This window comes from Acanthaster planci, linkage group LG09 (assembly GCF_054643075.1).
Source record: "Acanthaster planci isolate LZ-2023a linkage group LG09, COTS_SCS, whole genome shotgun sequence".
NCBI classification, from domain to species: domain Eukaryota; kingdom Metazoa; phylum Echinodermata; class Asteroidea; order Valvatida; family Acanthasteridae; genus Acanthaster; species Acanthaster planci.
The window spans coordinates 18,108,346-18,126,179 of NC_141785.1; the positions used below are offsets into that span (position 1 = coordinate 18,108,346).

The 17,834-nt window shown below is 43.1% G+C and overlaps 3 protein-coding genes across 4 annotated transcripts in view; 2 read left to right on the forward strand and 1 right to left on the reverse strand.

The window, feature by feature from the left end:
- LOC110976555 (lysine-specific demethylase 2A-like) overlaps positions 1 to 9,632 on the reverse strand; it is a 22,705-nt gene extending 13,073 nt beyond the window's left edge. For both annotated transcript variants that reach the window (XM_087140690.1, XM_022229924.2), the window contains exons 1-11: positions 9,477 to 9,632; positions 8,296 to 8,434; positions 7,853 to 7,931; positions 6,858 to 6,904; positions 6,039 to 6,211; positions 5,206 to 5,312; positions 4,418 to 4,511; positions 3,971 to 4,124; positions 3,304 to 3,419; positions 1,492 to 2,352; positions 1,256 to 1,351 (exon numbers count right to left, since the gene is read on the reverse strand). In XM_087140690.1, coding sequence (XP_086996816.1) covers positions 1,256 to 1,351; positions 1,492 to 2,352; positions 3,304 to 3,419; positions 3,971 to 4,124; positions 4,418 to 4,511; positions 5,206 to 5,312; positions 6,039 to 6,211; positions 6,858 to 6,904; positions 7,853 to 7,931; positions 8,296 to 8,434; positions 9,477 to 9,509 — 1,899 coding nt within the window. In that variant the 5' untranslated portion in view covers positions 9,510 to 9,632. The remainder of the gene's footprint in view (positions 1 to 1,255; positions 1,352 to 1,491; positions 2,353 to 3,303; positions 3,420 to 3,970; positions 4,125 to 4,417; positions 4,512 to 5,205; positions 5,313 to 6,038; positions 6,212 to 6,857; positions 6,905 to 7,852; positions 7,932 to 8,295; positions 8,435 to 9,476) is intronic.
- Positions 9,633 to 9,946: 314 nt separating this feature from the next.
- LOC110976556 (protein orai-2-like) lies at positions 9,947 to 14,217 on the forward strand. Its single transcript, XM_022229926.2, has 2 exons — positions 9,947 to 10,439; positions 11,221 to 14,217. The coding sequence occupies exons 1-2, from the start codon at positions 10,329 to 10,331 to the stop codon at positions 11,737 to 11,739; spliced, it is 630 nt and encodes a 209-aa protein (XP_022085618.1). The 5' UTR covers positions 9,947 to 10,328; the 3' UTR covers positions 11,740 to 14,217.
- A 2,950-nt stretch (positions 14,218 to 17,167) lies between these two features.
- On the forward strand, positions 17,168 to 17,834 carry LOC147798250 (beta-1,3-galactosyltransferase 1-like). The gene is made up of 2 exons (XM_087141221.1): positions 17,168 to 17,304; positions 17,429 to 17,834. The coding sequence occupies exons 1-2, from the start codon at positions 17,168 to 17,170 to the stop codon at positions 17,832 to 17,834; spliced, it is 543 nt and encodes a 180-aa protein (XP_086997347.1).

A 17,834-nucleotide genomic window follows, 5' to 3' on the forward strand; every position in this document is an offset into this window, starting at 1 on the left:
CACAACTTTTTGTTTAAAGGCAAGTACGTTTATTTTATGAATTTGATTTCAAAAAAGTATGTTTAAGAAATTGAGATGTATATGTACAGTATAATGAATAAAGACTTTGTAATAAAGAATAATTATAGACGGACTTTCAACCAGTCATGTTGCTTTTGAGTGATTCTGTATCAAACATCCTTGGCCCCGGACGCCGTGATGAGATCCACATGCAAGCACGCAGTGTAAGTACATTAACATGTGAGTTGGTAACCAATACCAGAGCTGCGCTTGTTGCACATAAAAATGGGAGGAAACCAGCTATTGGTGGTGTGGACAGCAGAGGGCGAATATCGTATTTTGTTTTGGAAAGGTGTGTGGGTTTGGTGAGAAATTATTAGCGAGGGATGCACTTTTTTCGTCAAAATTTGTGGACGTTATTTTCTTAAACATTTTTGGACTGAAAGCCATGGTTTAGTCATGATTTTCTTAAATTGAGAATTTACAGAAATTTTAAAATTGGATGGGTGATATTTTCATGTTACGGTGGGGAGCGGGTAATGATTTTTTTTACAGAGGTGGGCAATTTTGGGGGCCAGGTGCTTGGTTACAGAACACAATTTTTATTAGTTTCCTTGGTCTTGGGGGAGTTTTGGGGGTGGGGGAATCAAACAAAAGATTTCTTTCGTTCACCACTGTCCTAAGTATTGTAGCGCTTTTGGGAGCACTCGCTTGTGATCAGGCAGCAGAGAGCTACCACAAAGAATTTCTATGTTGAGTACAGGAACTGCAAATGCCAACTGATCATCTCTCTTGCGGCACCGGACACAAACAGTTTGATTTTGTGAGGGAAAAGAACAGCACTGTACTACTATTAACGAATAAATTACAGAAGCACCTTACAAAATTGAATGGTCTGGCGGATTGACAAGTCGCCTTCAAAAATCACTTGTGCTAAATAGACAACAATAGATAGATAACTAACAATAGATTAGCACTCTGCCGGTGCGCTAAAAATGCTCATCTTAACCAAAATCTTGGAACAACCGAGCTCCTTTATGCATTTTTGCCCTCATAGGAATGTGCACAATTCAGTTGAGACTGGCAAAATATGATCATTTAACCTGGAGTCTCGTCTTACTCGAGCTCGTAATACCAAGAATCAACTATACTAACATTTTCAAGAGGCACTTGGCCTCAAGTTGAACAGTAGCGACTAAACTCCATCTTAATCAATCCTGTAAACTCCTCCAAATCCTCCAGGATTGAAACTTACATGTACTCTGGCTTGGACAGACTTTGGGCATTTCAGGACTGCCTCTCCTGTGACAGCCAGCGGCTGGGAGTCATCCAGATGTTCAGCTAGCATCTCCTAGAAATGGAAAATAAGAGGGTTCATACAGTCAGCATTAAAGATCTTTCTCGGTGCAGGTGCATGTTCTCAGTGCTGTTCATTCCAGGTTTTCCAGGACCACTCGGTGATGTTTCCAAGATCCCTTCAGGGACATTTACCTTTGCATGCTGTAGCAGAGAGTCAGGGTCTGTGATGAGCTCTGGAACACTCCTCTTGTTGGAAGGCAGATTCTCCAACTGATGATGTAGAACTCTCAGACCTATCAACTCATGCCGGCACAAGCTGACGTGCGGTCGCATTGGCCTCTCAGTTGATGTGCCTTCCTCTTCGTCAGGCTCTACTTTAAATTCAGGCTGTTCTGACTCTGTCTTCACTGTTGGCTTAAACGAGTGTTCCGATCCATCTGCTTCACTCTGGTTTTCATCAGGGAGGTCCCTGTCTGGAGGTTCAGATTTTATTTTCAGACCGTTCATGCTAGAGGCGCGGTTCTTGGAAGAGCTCTTTGCGACTGGATGGTGGTCCCCATTGGTCAGCATCCCACTGCTGCCACCGCTTTGGTGGATATCCACTGATACTTTGCACATGCTCTGCCTGCCGTCATTTTGATCCTCAATGTTCTCGGGCTCAGTTCTCTCAATCTTCTCTAAGTCCATCTCCTCCGTTTTGTCTGTGTCAGCCGGGGAGGCAACATCCAAATCTCCCGTCTCCTCCGTCAAGGATGCAATCTCACTGTCCTTGCCACCCACATCCGAGTATGCATCGTCGTCGCTCTGCTCCTTTTTGATCTGGAATTTCTTATCCACCTCCATGTCCTCTGCCGTATCCTCGGCCTTTACTTCACTCTCCACATCCATCGAATCATTTGTTCCTTCATCTGAGTTGTCCGGGACAGGAGGAACCATGGACTGTTCTGCCTTGGGCTTTGCAAGAAATGATTTGCCCGTCAGGGTATGAACGTAACGCTCCAGGGCATACCAGTTCATCTCCCAGAAGAAAGGGTAGCGAAATTTGAATGGCACCTAACCAAGGAATAAAAAGAAAGTGAATGATATCTGCTATGCTGTCAGGGGCAATTAAGTCCACAAATCATTTCAACTTCAAAACTGCTATCTTCTCAGCTGACTAACATCGCATATCAGAAAATACAAGCTAAATATAAATTAATTCATCATAGAACGTACATATAATTGTATGTATCAGATGCCTTTGGAAGGAACTAAAATCGATATTAAGAAACTGTGTTAATTTCCAGTAAAATACCTCCAAACTACTCTGACACAAAACTTTTTCAACAGCAAAGCTACCGGTATGCTATGTCTAAGTCTTTGTAGAGGTTTTTTTAACCATATCACGCCGGGGTGCCCGGTTTCGGACAAGTATTCTTTATATGCACAGCCGGGTTCTCCAAAATCGGGGAACTGGGCCTTGTAACAAAAGACCGTACTCGTAACAAAAGACCAGGCTGCTGGGAATTACCAATTTTTCACTGTCAATAGTGAAGATAATCCAGCATTTTTTTGAAACAGTATACCACGATTTTGGGCATTCAGTGCGAGTGGATTACCACTGGGGACAAAAGCCCTCCAACACCGCAGCGATGAGCCACACTACCGCTACACGCTAATCTGGTCCCCATTGAAAAGACATCAGCGGTGCACTGTGCCAGATTTGGGCACAAAAGAAAATTACGTAACACCGCACAATCTGGGCTCTTTTTACAAGGCGGCTGGCCTGGCTGAAATACTCGGGCGTCAATAGATGTTGTCTGTCTGATTAGAGTAGCCACCAGATAGTCCTTCGCGTGGGTGTAAGTATCCAGTAAATGAAGGTATGATTTTTTTAAGAAGACTTAAAACAGAAAAATATCCCGGCCCAGCAGAGTCAATATTTATAAATGTCCCCGGCACGAAGTGGTTAAACTTCAACTCCAGAGCTGAAGACTATTTAACAGAAGACTAAGCCCAACTTACATGTGTTCTGTCCTCAATCTGGGCTACTCGTAGTTGGCGGTGTATGTGGAAGCTGTGCAGGATGTTACCACCAAATACTAACGAGTCCTCTGGTGTGTACACGGCATGTATCCAACCTGAAATACAAAGTGTACGGGCAAGACAGGGAAACTTGTAGATAAGCTATATTGGGGCCGATTCGACTGGTCTAAATGAGCACTGTTGGCAAGTTTAGGCAGAAGACCCTTGACCATTCAGGCAGCCAGCCCCCTCATTACTGACAAAAGCACCGTGCTGGCTATCGTTTATAAAGTCCGCGAAGGGCTAGTTTCCTACAATAGCTGACACAATGCTGCTGTCATTACCTGAGGTTTCTAAAAGTGCAGTTGTCAAGTGTTTTTATAAATTATAGTCTACTGGTTACAAGGAAGTTGGATGTAATTTTTATGCACCTGTTTACTTCACTCAGAAAAAAGCAAATTTGATCGAGATACATATTTCCAATTCTAGGCTGACTTCCTTCTCTCCTCTTTTCTGAGGCAAGAATACGATAGAAGGGCCGGGAACCAGCTCATCATGTTCTACTTTGGCGACAAATCACCGTCTGTGCCATTCAAGGACAAAGCCCGCAGGCAAGCCAAATGTCTAGGTTGAGAAAGGAGGTGGGCTACAGGGAGGTTGACCTCACCGCTGGGTATCATGAAGGTGTAGCCAGCCTCCAGGACAATCTTGGTGCATTCTCGGACCCTGTCCCCGAGGAAGATGTCGGCCTGCTTGCCAGACAGGACCCAGTTCTCGTACAGTTCTAGGTTGTCCTCGCTCGGTGGAATCAACCAAAACACCTGGAAGGAAAACACCAGTGAGGATAAGAGGGAATGAACAAAAATCTTAACAGTTCTAGCTGTTCAGCTGGTAAATGGGATGAATATCTGACAAACCAGGGATTGGCCTACCGCTCTGCTTTTGAATCTTATGACTACATTGCTAGCAGTGGCATACACCAAGCGATATTATCTTATTATATTTCTTTCACAGCTTCAAGAAATGAGAGGGTTTCAGTTTCATACCAATGCAATGTAACAAACTTCATTAGTTCTTGGAGACTACAAGAGAATGACTACACCTTCTGACTCACCTTCTGACCATGAAGGATGTGGTACCAGACTGAGGTGCCACCAAAATCAATGTGGAAATCCGTGTAGCACCCTGCCACACTCATCAAGCAATACCTAATGATAAAAGAGAATATCACGATTTACACAATGGATCAGCTTTAAGCAGGAGACACAATTTCAATGAATGAGGGCAGAAAAACAAATTTCAAATTTCTAACATGATGTTGGGTTGCAAACTTCCCTGGAGACAGGTCACTCATGCTTACCAACAAGGGCAGACGTGGAGTGCGTCACGTATACTTGATAATAATTGGAACTGAAGGAGCATCTCCATAAAGTCGGAACACTAATGAACGTTCCAACAGTTCCAACAAGAGCACTACGTGTTCCAATGGAAAACACCCACTGCTCTGGGTCTATGGGTGTGCACAGTGTGTTTCCAACAGGAACGCAGTAAATCCCTGATGAAAACACAGTGTTCCCAAAGGAGCACTCCAGTGGGAAAAGGAACATTCCCACTTCTGCAACACTCTCCAATTTGCCCCAACGAGGTTGTAAAACTACTGATAGTCTCTACCAACATAATTAACTGGAAGCAACTCAAAACGAAATCAACCACAGGCCTAAAGGTCATTTACAACATCACTTCAGGGCCACAGCTAATTTGTAAAATAGGCTAACATACAGAGACTTATATTTATAACCCTTAGCCTTCCATGAAATTCTGAGCAGTTTACAGGAGACAACTTCAAATCTGTCTCATTCTTGCACCAGAAACTAAACCATGTGAACAGCATTATCTGCTTACTTTTGCACTTTGGGATATTTCATCTCAGCTAGAGTGTTGGTGCTGTCACGCTGATCCTTCTTAAGGTGCTGTGGCCAGACAATGTCCACCCAGTCCATTTGACGCACCTAGACAGATCCAAAGAAACACCACCTTCAAATGTGGTATCAATTGTAGGGGTCAAAAAGTTAATTGGAGACCACTTTAACAAGAAAATTAATTACAAACTCGCTATTTTCTAGCATGAAAGTCAGGATAGATAAAGCCCTAGACTAAATATTTTGGGGTTAATCAATTTTTTTTGGAGGGGGGAAGTACAGTCTGAATGATTTCCAGAGAAGCAGTTATATTTCTCTTCTGAAATCAAGACCAATTGTGAACGACTTTGGGCTGAAATGGTAAAGAAATCTTGAGAAATTTCATTTCAGAAATTAGAGCAAATTAATTAAGGAAAATTATCTACCGGTTGGGCAGTTGGGAGGGTGTGATGCATTTTTCAGGCAGTCCCCAAGCTTGGTTTGCCTGTGCAGTTGATCAAAATTCTCCCAGATATGTTAATGACCAGAGAGTCTGAGATTCAAATCTAGCTGCTGGCCATAAGTTGTGGCCTCGGGCAAGTCACTTCAGCCCTACTTGCTTCTCTCCACCCAGGAGTGACAACGGGTACTGGCATTAACAGGGGAGCAACGTGCCACGGTCTTGCATCTCATCCATCTGGGGAAAGGACATACTTGCAGCTATTTCGTCCCTAGGAAACCAGAACTCTAGGCCTGATAAGCCAAGGTGGCTCAGGACAGACTTGGCTTCACAAAACTTAGCACAGAAACTTTGTGATCACTTTGAAGCCTCCTTACGATACTGGGCGCCTGGACAAACTCCTCTAGCTTGGTGTGGCTGAACTCTAGACTAATGACGTTGTAGAGCTGGTCCCGCTCCTTGCTCTCATAGTACTTGGCAAACTGGGCCATGCTCATCTCCACTCCCTTCTGGGTGTTGACATCCATTACGTCTACCTGCCGCCGACTCCCTGCGTCAATTGAGCGCATCGTTATGTAAGCCCTGACTCATCCAGTAAGACCCATTCTCAACCGTCTTTTGCGCCCATAAGGAAATTCTTTCCACTTTTCAACAAAAATGGCTCAACAAGTCCCTGTAAAGGTGGCTTTAATATCCAGTGATCACAAGAATCAGGCTAGACTGGGTAACAGGTTTATGTCTCCCATCTCTAAATTCTACTGTAATGGTGGAAAACAGACCAAAAAACGTCCCTAGGTGATGAGGTCTTACTAACAAGAATTTTTAAGTAAATAAATTGATCATTTCATGAACAGACCCTCCAAAACTCTATAAATAGACGGCATCAGATTTGCTACAGTCTTCTGGGTTGAGCTGGTTTGACACTACAAACTACAATATGTGTACACAAGTGCTCTGTACTATCAACTGACCAATCCATTTTCACTCTCATCCCTCTGACAGCCCTCATTCAGATTCCTGGCACATCAAAATGACAGTAAATCAGCTTTACTTTCATTTGTATGGACACTTTTTACAAGCTTGGTCCTGGCACGCACTGAACATGCTCAGACTGGCATGGTGGCAGGTGCCTCGTTGTCATAATGACCTTGCATTTTTGAACTACTGAGCTGGCTCACTGACACATCCCAACTCACCAACATGCAGCTTGACGTCATTGACTGTGAAATCCTTGCCTGGTACCCTGCGAGTAGAACATAAAGAACGAGAAACATTCATCCACAAACGTAGCACCCATTAAGCTCTCAGCATATACCCAGTAATAATCAAAAGAGGCTGTGTTGGCCCAGCTCATGCCTTTGTTTCCTGAAATAGGACCAGTAACATTTTTTTCACTTACTGTAACCCGAATCCTGCAGAATCCTCCAATTCTGAAGTGTTACAAGCACCATATGACCTGAATCCTACAAAATCCTCCAATGACAGTACAGGGCACAGCTGCCTGAAGCCTCCAAAATCTTCTAGGATGGTACAAATTACTACTTCTGACTAGGGCACTTCCATTGTTACTCGTACAGAGAACAATAAAGCCATGCATTCATAGTGCTACAGCACTGTATGGTACGCTGTCTTATCTTTTGTATTTTATGACTTCAGAGAACAATAAGGTCATGTCCTCATACACACAGCAGCGCTGTATGCTACATCTTACTACTAAGCAGTAAGGATTAAAAGACATGTTACAAATAACCTAAATCCTCCAAAATCCTCCTGTGGTCCACTGAGCTTAGTAACCTGGATCCTATGTATTCTTCCAGAGACTGACATTCCTTATGTCCACAATCCTTCCTAATCATCCAATGCCTTGATTCTCACGTGCCCTCAATCCACCATATTCTTCCAGTTGGCTATGCGGATTTTGGAGGATTTGAGATGATTAGTTAATATTTCACTATATTTTGAGTCGCTTGTCAAAGTTCTTTTTCTCCATCAAGTGCATGTACTTCAGCCCAACTATAGTTGGGCATGCTCCCAGTGGACACTGAACACAGTTGGGACATTGGACACAGTTGGGACCTGACAAACCTGTTACCAGATGCTAAATTGAACATTCTCTTTCATATGCGAGTTAACAGACTGCTAAAGAGGATGGATTTAAAGGATGTGCAACTTGTAATGCCAGGTGACTTACTTCATGCCAAGGCCTTCGGTACTCTTAAACAGCATGGGGGTATCAAATCCCCCTTCTTGCAAAAACTTGATGGTAAAATCTGTAAAGCAAGCACATTTCAGATAGTACAGTGTATTAGGAGAACCCTGTTCACAGATATTGATGTCAAATTACTTTAACACTTCTATCAATGTTTGAATTATGAAGAGCGATAGGCGTCAACAAATGGGTTTTATCACATTCATCAACGTTCCAAGTGTAAACAAAAGGAAAGAACACATACAAAGTAATAAATCCAGAAAACTATCCATGAATGCAATAATTATACATCAGTCAACACCAAACCCAGATATTAAATTAAACAAATCAGTAATTTTATCATTCCTCAACCCATTAACAGAGACCCAACTTGGTCAGTTGAAAGATCTATTCATCTGCTACAGCAGACATGGTGTCTACAGTACCTTGTCCATTCATAATTTTGACCCATTTGGTGGTGAACTTTTCATCATTGATTTTCCTTTCCAGATTCCAGGTTCTTTTCCCTTCAATCTCATCATCTTGGTGTTCTCCTTCATTGTAGTGCCGCCTCGCCTTCACACGCTGAAATTATTTTGAAAAAAAAAAGGTTACGTTTCAAAACAAAATAAACGTTTGTCACTTCCTGCAATTTGAAGGACTCTTGCTCAATCTCTCCAAAGTTGTGAGCTGTTCAATTCATGTCCATTTTCTAGGTTGAACTTTTACTGTAACCCCTACTGATTAGAATTTCAAGCTGGCTTTGAGAGCATGTAGAGGTTGGATCAAATTCTGGCAAAGACAATATCAGTAATCTACAATTATTTTCCTACCTCAAATGTGCCAATGTCTTTCCTAAATCAACTTTCCAGTTAAATTCCAGGATTCCGGATTGAGATTTGTCACATGTAAAATGTACATGTCCACCCAAATACTCACTGCGTATGTTTAGTCACAGTGCCAGCAAAGAAACAAAAGCAAATCAGTTTCAGTATGATCAGTTCAAGGTCAACGGCCTTTTAGGTTTATGTTAGAAAGTACCCATGACCATGTGCCTGAGTATTTTAAAGTGTTAATGACTGTGAATCACATGATACGTGTGTATATCACATGACACTTCTATTTTATTATATTACTTAAAATCAGGCAGTCCTTACATTTTCAGGATACCTAGTCTGAACCCCAAGCTCTAATGTTACAATACAATTTTCTTTGGTTTCACTCCTAAATCTCAATCTGAATCACGTACTTAGTCAGCAAAGCCAAAGGCCATCGTCAGGAAACACCACACTAACCAAAAACTCAATTTTTAGTAGGGCCTACAAGTTACAACATGTACAATGCACATTCACACAGTCCAAAGATAACTCTGCAGCCCATGACCATCTTCCTTTACACAACTTATACGGTAGCTGGTCTTGAAAGTAGGTAATGCCCCAAATGAGAACTCTGTAAAATGCAGAGGACGAATCTATTTCTTCTAATTTGTCCGGAAACTGGCCAGTCCATTGTGAATCGACTCAGTGTAACGTTACATTTGTCCATTTGATCCGAGGCCAAACTACATAAAGTTCATGTAATGAGCTAAATTTACAAATAGACATAGGGGCTTCAATTAAAAACATACCAGACTTCTTCCGGTGTCTTTTGACGAGGCCATTTCAGCTCATCTTCTCATAAAATTGAGAAACAAGATGCACAATCAAAACAAAAACGCAACCTTATGCAGGTCACGCACGGTCACGTACACACTTTTGCTTTGACATTAGTCTGTAACCAACAATGCAATACGTTTAAATAAACTTGAGGTAGGGACCAGACCTCATCCTTTGAATTTACTCGTTCCCAGATTTCAACGTTTAAAAGAAAGTAAAAAGAGGTTAACAAATTTGAAGAGAAATGGGTCACGTCGTTTCGTTTCCACTGGATCCTTAATATATAAAAGCATGATTTTTCATCACCTAAAAGGCAGGAAAATATGGTACCTAACTTACCTCACCGCGCGGTATTCACCAGTGCTCACGGGTTACTCTGAGAACGAGAAAGTTAAAAAGAACATGTACGTGTACCTAGTACCTAGCAGCGCATGTATTATACGTGTATTTAACTAAAGGCCGCGCGCCAGCTGCACCGTTGTGTAGCTCGTCACGTTATATGGCTGTGTGTACTTGCGACACCTGCGGAAAAAATCATAACAAAATACATAAAAAAGTTTCTTCCGCGTAAACTGAAAAGAAACCCATTCATCCAAGGACCGCAGTGGAAAGAACCAGCAGGTCAGGCGTTTAACAAAAGCAAACAAATATCAGTGCACTGGCGGCTCGTTAGTTTCGAGTAGACTCTTTCCCAGAGACCGCTGAGCCAGAGGCCGACCGGCCAGCCACAGTGAACTCTCTCGACGCGGCCCCCATCACAACCCGCCAAGATTCAGCCCAACAGCAGCTACTCGGACTGGGTCTACCGCTCCTATGTGACCGAGATGTCCAACCAGCATTCGGTACAGGCGCTGTCCTGGCGGCGCCTGTACCTCAGCCGGGCCAAGCTCAAGGCATCGAACAGGACGTCGGCATTGCTGGCTGGTTTTGCAATGGTAAAATAGGCCAAAATATGCATTTCTGAATTTTTTTTTTAAAAAGGCCTACAACAGGAAGTGAGACGTCTATTAATTCATAGATTTATCTATAAACGCATGCTATTTTTGGAAAAAGAAAAGGAAATACAAGACAAAATATTGGTTGTATGCAGGGGAGAAATTTTATAGTTGAATCTTGGATATAAAAACAATAGTAATTATTTAAGAATTAAATCAGCAACAGTGGGAAAACTGAAGTGGTTGTTTATTCTTCGATTTTGAAGTCAGAATCACAAACCTTTTGTCTCCAGCCATATTTCTTTTTTTTCTGGTAATATCAACTTCTATATCTCTGTATAGGCTACATGTAACTCGCAGTTGACGCTAAAATCATCTATCACAAGTTGCGATTTTACATAGGTTATGATAAGCGTTAGTCTTGGTCAGTCAGTTTGGTTTTACTGTTTACATGTACAAAGTTCGCAAGATCCAGAAAGAAGGACAGTGAGAGCCATCATGCTTCTCCCTCTCCCCCAACAATAAAGGGGGAGGGATGCAAAATTTTTTTGTTTTTGAAATGAGAAAGGTAATTTTAAAGATAATTTTCTGCCCCAAAAGTGTGTAAAGAGTCCCCAAAACTAGCCTCACCACTTACAAAGGCCTTACAATTTTCCGAGTTTTGTTCCCCAATAAAATATTAGGCCCCCTGAGAATTGGGTTCTAGGTCTGCTCTTGATGATGGAAGCCGTGTTGCTATTTGTGACCAGTTACTTGAAGGTGATCGCATTTCTTGATTCAGGTTGCACTAGTGGAGATTCAACTTGATGAAAAAATTCCAGATGGCCTGATGATTGCATTCAGTGTCTGTACAACCATGCTTGTCGTCGTGCACATGTTCGCCCTGCTGATCAGCACCTGCATCCTCCCGAACATCGAGGCGGTCAGCAATGTCCACAATGTCAATGCAGTGCACGAGTCGCCACACGACTCCCTGCACTGCTACATCGAGATGGCCTGGGGCTTTTCCACCATCCTGGGCATTATCTTCTTCCTGCTTGACATCATCCTGCTCTGCTGGGTCAAGTTCCACAACTACAACAACGCGGCCGTGGCATCCACCGCCATTGCCGTGCCCGTGCTTGTCATCCTGTGCGTCTTTGCCGTGCACTTCTATCGTCGCTTGGTGGCGCACAAGTACGAACGCTCCACCAGGGGTCTGCAGGAGTTGGAGAGCATGGCCACTGAATTGGACAATGGGGGGAAGTGCGCAGCGGCGGCAGCTGTTGGCGATGAATCGCGTGTCGTACAGAATGTATGAGGGCACTGAAAAATCACAGCAGTTCTCATTCTGATTTTAGTCTTGTCTGCTGCTTGTGTATGTGTAGTTAGAATTCATTTATTTATTGCAGAAAAAGCAGAACAAAGCAAGTGAAATGGCATGTTTTGATCATTACGATGTTTAATTATCAGTCGCATGAAGAGTGCACTCTTTATCACGTTTGAGTTAAAATTTCTAATAGTCATTTTCAGGAAAAAACTTGGGGGAAAAGTTATTGTTTTATTCAGTGCTTGTCAGTTTCACATGTTTGCAGTGACTACCACTTGTCCAACACTTCACTGATATCCTAGAGGAAATGGTTATCAAAGGATAGTGTGAAGTATTGGTGCTTCACCCGATTGGTGAAAGTCAGGCATTGGCCAAAAGTTGTAGTTGTGGTAGGCAACAACGTGTACCTGTGGAAGCGAGTGGCTGTGGCCACTTCCCATAAACATGTGCGTTACGCCTTGCCACAGCCAGTTGATTCAGACACGGCTAAACACAGACACTGCCTGATACCCATGATATCCATTGACCTTGGTGGTACTATTACAGGTGTGTTACTCAACATGCACACAACACAGATACACTTTTTGATGTTTGGCAGCATTTGCTGTTTATTTTTATTTCTCTGTCTGAAGTTCTAATGAGGTGCATGAATTGCAGTAGTTTTACTGGTTGTTGTATTCTATGCATGTTTAACACAACAAAGCTTGTCATTGGCACAGTTCATGGACCAAAGTGTTCTTACATTCCTTGATACCTTCTTGTACTTTGTTTTTCACTTTAGTCTCTTGACACGATCAGACTAATGGATTTTCCAGAATGTTATAATTGCACCGTTTTCACCCTCTAAATCTGTGTATGCTTTCATTAAGTAAAGGGGTGGAATTCTCTGCAGTTTTTTTGAAGTTCGTCAACATGTAGAATGCCACAACCCTGTTGAACTTTCATTTGGTACAGAGGGTAACACTATTGATGTTGAATCTTTTCTAACCATTCACGTTATTTGCAGGGAACAAAGTGTTAATGCCACTACATGTGAAAGCTCATCTGACCTTTCTAATATGTTTAATTAGGGGTGAAAGGTGTGCGGCCTTTTTATCAGAGTTTGAAATTAGACACATAAGTGCTTAGGTAGTGTCGCCCTTTGCTTTGCCACATTAAGATCACATTACCAGTCTACTTGAAGAGTACCAAGTTCTTTACTACTAATGCATGTTACTGAATGTGGTGTGTCACTGTTGTAGCAACTGTTTACCAGTGTTTGGAAATGGTGCTGGTCACTGATACAATTGTTACTTTGCTTTTGCAACTTCTTTTAAAAGAAATTTGTAAATTATGGACAGATTTATGGTGTTTGACTTTACTTTCTCCTTCTGTGTGTTTCTTTACAAAATTATGCAAACTTTGCATATTTTTGCCCAAAGTAGATCCACTTAGTCTTGTGCTATCTTAGCCTTCAATCTATAAGAGCGAGCGGCGCTGAATGGGATAGAGCCATCACTTCTTTTCCATTCCACCTGACAAGGATTGATTAAATTTGATTTGAAACAGAAAAGTTTTCTTTAAAAATATGTTCTTCATGTGGCTATTTTTATATTATGTAATAGATAACTAGTGAATGGTTCTTTTCAATTTTCATTCCCTTATTCAATAGTTTTCCATTTTTATGAGCTGCTTTATTCTGTTTTACTGCAATTCAAATGTCCAACACAGCAGTGGGGTTATGCATGTACCTTGAAATGATGACTTGATGGTCTTACTGATTTCAGCTAAGTAATGCACTTGGAGCTGCTTCACTCTAATTTGAAAAAACATTCGTTAGATTTTGATTCATGCTTCACAGTGAAAGGGGAACTTGCCTAAACTAGCACTTGTATCACTTACAAAATGCACATTTTCAAATAGTTACTTATAAACTGGTTCAGGGTATCATGTGCCCTTAAAACACAGGCACCTATTAGTCCAGGCCAGCACAGTTAGATCAGTTAAAGTTTGAAGTTTTATTAATTATATTGAATTTTATTCGGTTTTTACATTGTGTGCTTACATAGGTTATTTCGGTGCCAATTTTTTTCCCCATGGATTGAGAAAAGTAGTTTTTGACAAGTTATTGAAAGGACATCAGTGGAGCTGGGATTGCAAGATGGAGGAAGATCTCTGGCCCAAAGTGGGGATGCTAGTGCATACTTACGTAATTAATTTCCACTATATCCCTTACATAAATTGCTACTAGACATTTAAACAGTACTGTGCCTTAAGGAATTAATGGTGTTCTTGTAGACTGACGTCATCAATATTTTATAAAGGGTTATCTGTCTTTTGTTTTCAGTTTACACAATATATTATGAATTTGTTCTACTGGTTACATGTGAAGGACGATTAATTGCTTAATCAGTGTTATAAATAGACAAAAATGAAAAAGAACTGAAATGAAATGAATAAATTAGAAGGAAAAAAACAGTCGTACCTACACCATTTGTTTTGTTTGTACAGTTAAGTTGCCAACTTGTGTAGTTGATGGGATATAACATTGTTCCGGACCCATTGACCTTTGGTGATATTTGACGCACTCACACTAGTTGAGCTTTTTTTAGTTCGTCGGCTGACTTTTTTCGCGCATTTTTGGACGTCTCTTTCCCTCATCTTTTTACCCTGGGAGTCTCATTTTCGGCGAAATTGAAATAGTGTACGCTTGGCACGGGCTTGAATCCCGGGGGTGGGAGTATATATGCCCAACTTTTGGGGGGTGGGTGGGTGGGCCATTGAATCATCCCCCACTTTTTGGTGGTGAGAAAAAGATTCAAGGAGATTGTGAAGAATTTTTCAGACTTCTCCGCAACTAAAATGCATTCAATATCACTCGAGAAAAGGAAAACAATTTTTTAAAGCCATAAATATGCCATTCTGATGTGAGATTCTGCGTGAATGCAATACACATTACAGATGTACATCAATATCAGGAACATCGACCTCTATACATGTATAGAGTAATATGGTGTCACCCCCACCCCGCTTTTCAAATTTTCATGGCCGGGGTCATCCCCCTCCCCACAAATTTCCCCATCCTCCGATTTCCGGCAGAAATTTTTACGCCACTGACGCTTGGTTCTCAGGTATTTCGTCAACCATGCACAAGAATTACAAATTCGTTCCCAGACTAAACAGATCCCACGGTGTGTACCACCCGTCACCACAATAAAACCAAAATTTCGAGGACAGGAAAAAACCTTAAAATATCCCGTACTGATAGATCATTTTCCTACCTCCATGGATAGATCAATGATCAGATGGGGTGAGAGGGCTGTATACGAAAAATGGGGCTCATAGGAAACGTTTTTGCGAGTTCTCCACTTTTGGGTGAGCCGTCGTGGGCCAAGGATACGTAGGTAGTCCAGTAGACTGGTCCCAGTTTGGGGATAGAAAAAATATATCTCGAAAAATCACATTTTGGAAAAACCGTATCTCGTAAAAAAAAAATTGAAAATATACACTCAGTCACTTTTTCAAAAAATATACTTGATGGCATTCCGGGGCTTTCGTACAGAGCCATTCTGTACACGTTGCGTCAGTTTGGAAACTGCAATGGTTTACAGACAGTCAGAACGCTTGCCATATTCTTCCGGTCGGGAGCACCATTTCAGAGCTACACCGTCCTGAGTATCGAGTTATAGAACATTTGCTTACAACATTTAATGTTAGATGAGACTTGAGGCTATGCATGGTGGAAGTACTAACTATGGACAATTTTGCGGTGACACCATGTGGATATATTTCTCTTTTGTGAGTGTGTGTGGTTCGACGTTTCGGACAGTGTTCTCTGTCCGTTTTCAGGAGAAAGAGTGCCGAACTCTTGCGTGTGTGGCTTAAGTTAAGTAGTGGTTGGGAGGATTGAGTGTAGTGAGAACTCGTTGAGGCGGAACAGCTTAACCGGTGCTTGGATCCTGATCTTGTGGGTTGCTGTTGGTGGGCTCGGTAATGGGTGTCACTGTTGACGTGGGTGTCGTGGGGAGAGGGTTGTAGACCGTGGGTATAGAGGACCCATTGGTCTGGTCGGGTAGTAGGGGGCGCCAGACGTTGCTTATGTTGTGTCTGCATATCGGATGGCTTCTCTGATGCGTCTTGGGTGCCATCTGTTGACAGGAACGATGTGTTCTGCTGCTTTCAGTCGATGATGTGGTCTTCAGCATGTGAGTGCTTCACTATGGCCGATTTGTCATAGTCTCCTCTGCGGCCGTGGGCAATGTGCTCTTTGGGTCTGGTAGAGACTCTTCCAGTCTCGCCGAAGTACACCTTCCCACATTCGCAGGGGATCATATACACACCAGCTTTGGTCTTGTGGTCTTGCTTGTCCTTGTGGGTCTGCAGGCTGGCTTGGATTTTCTTGATCATTGAGTGATACACCTTGATGCTTGCTTGACTGAGGATCCGTTGGATTTTGTGTGACGTACTTCCTATGAATGGGAGGTTGACTATGTCCCTATAGTTGGGGGGTTGACTTTGGGTATAGGAGACCCGACAGTCGGGGTGTTTTTGAGTCTTGACTTGGTACGTGCCGATGAGATTCGATGAGCTGGAGTGTCGTTGAGATGTGCTGGAGTTCATCTTGTAAGTGTTCTTGATCGCAGATCTTGTGTGCTCGTTGGATCAGGGTGCGGATGACTGAAGATTTTACTCTGGGATGATGGAAAGACGAATTGTGCAGGTACCGGTCTGTGTGGGTGGGCTTACGGTAGACGGAGTACCCGAGGGAACCATCTGCACGCCGGTGGACCTTGACGTCAAGGAAGGAAGGAGATAGAATTCCCCTCCTCCTGTTCCATCGTGAACTTTATGCTGGGGTGTTGGTCGTTCAAATGGTCCAGGAATGACTGGAGGTGTTGGGGTCCATGCGGCCAGATGATGAAGGTATCGTCTACGTAGCGAAGCCAGGTACCCGGACGATGATCTGCAGAGAGTAGTTCCGCTGTCTCGAATTCCTCCATGAACAGGTCGGCTAGGACCGGGGATAAAGGAGATCCCATGGAGGTCCTTGGAGTCGACTGCTCGAAGAACTTGTCTCCCCATCTGAGGCTGGACGACGAGACGCAAGTTAGCAGCAGGTCGTGGATTTGGTCGGGAGACTCAGAGGGGTGTGCGCTCAAACAGAGTGAGATCATTTTCGAGAAGCAAACGAGGAAGTCAGAAGGGAAACCTGCCAGGGATCCTGATGTTGGGCGTTTACGGACGGGCGAGCAACACATTGTCAACCCGCACCCATTTCGGTTCACCTTGCTCAACCCGGATGCCTGTGCGAGTAGAAGCGACGCTAACGGGAACCTTTTCTGCGTTCTGCTAGTCAAGTGCTCTCCCTCCGAGGTCCTGGATCGGAGCCAGATCCGGCAGATCTGGCGTCACCGAGGTCCTCGGAAGACGTATTCTTACGATGTTCCTCATTGGCCAGGAGCCGGGGTACTCCCAGGAACAGTTGGAGAAGGAGAATGGGAAGTTCCTCGACTTGATCCAGGAGGAATTTCGGGAACACTACCACAACCTGACGTACAAGAACTTAATGGGTCTGAAGTGGGTTACCATATACTGTAACCATACAAGTTATGTGCTTAGCGTAGACGCCGACATGATGCTTAACATTGTTACCCTTGTCCGTCGTTTGATCGACATGCCCCGGACATGGGCTTTTCGGAAGGGCATCTTCGCAAGGAGGTCCTCCCGGCCAGGAACACCGTTCCAAGTGGTACATCCCTCCAAAGGATTATCCCGGGCCGACCTACCAGCCGTTCATGAACGGGTGTTGCTACGCATTGTCGCGGAATGTGGCCGTGCTCATCTTCAAAGTTTTCCCCTTCATACCGTTCATTCGGCTGGACGACGTCTTTGTGGGTTTCGCCATGCAGCGGGGCGTGATCGTGCCCCGATATCCACCGCTGTACGAGCAGGAGACGCAGAACTACACCCAGGCTCTCATGGATGGAATTGGAGTCGAAATCCCCCACAACAGGAAAACGCTGAACAAAAAATTGCTACAAGTTTGGCATGATGTCGTTGGATCAAAGTTTAAAGAGACAGTATGCAACTTACTGACACCTCCTTGA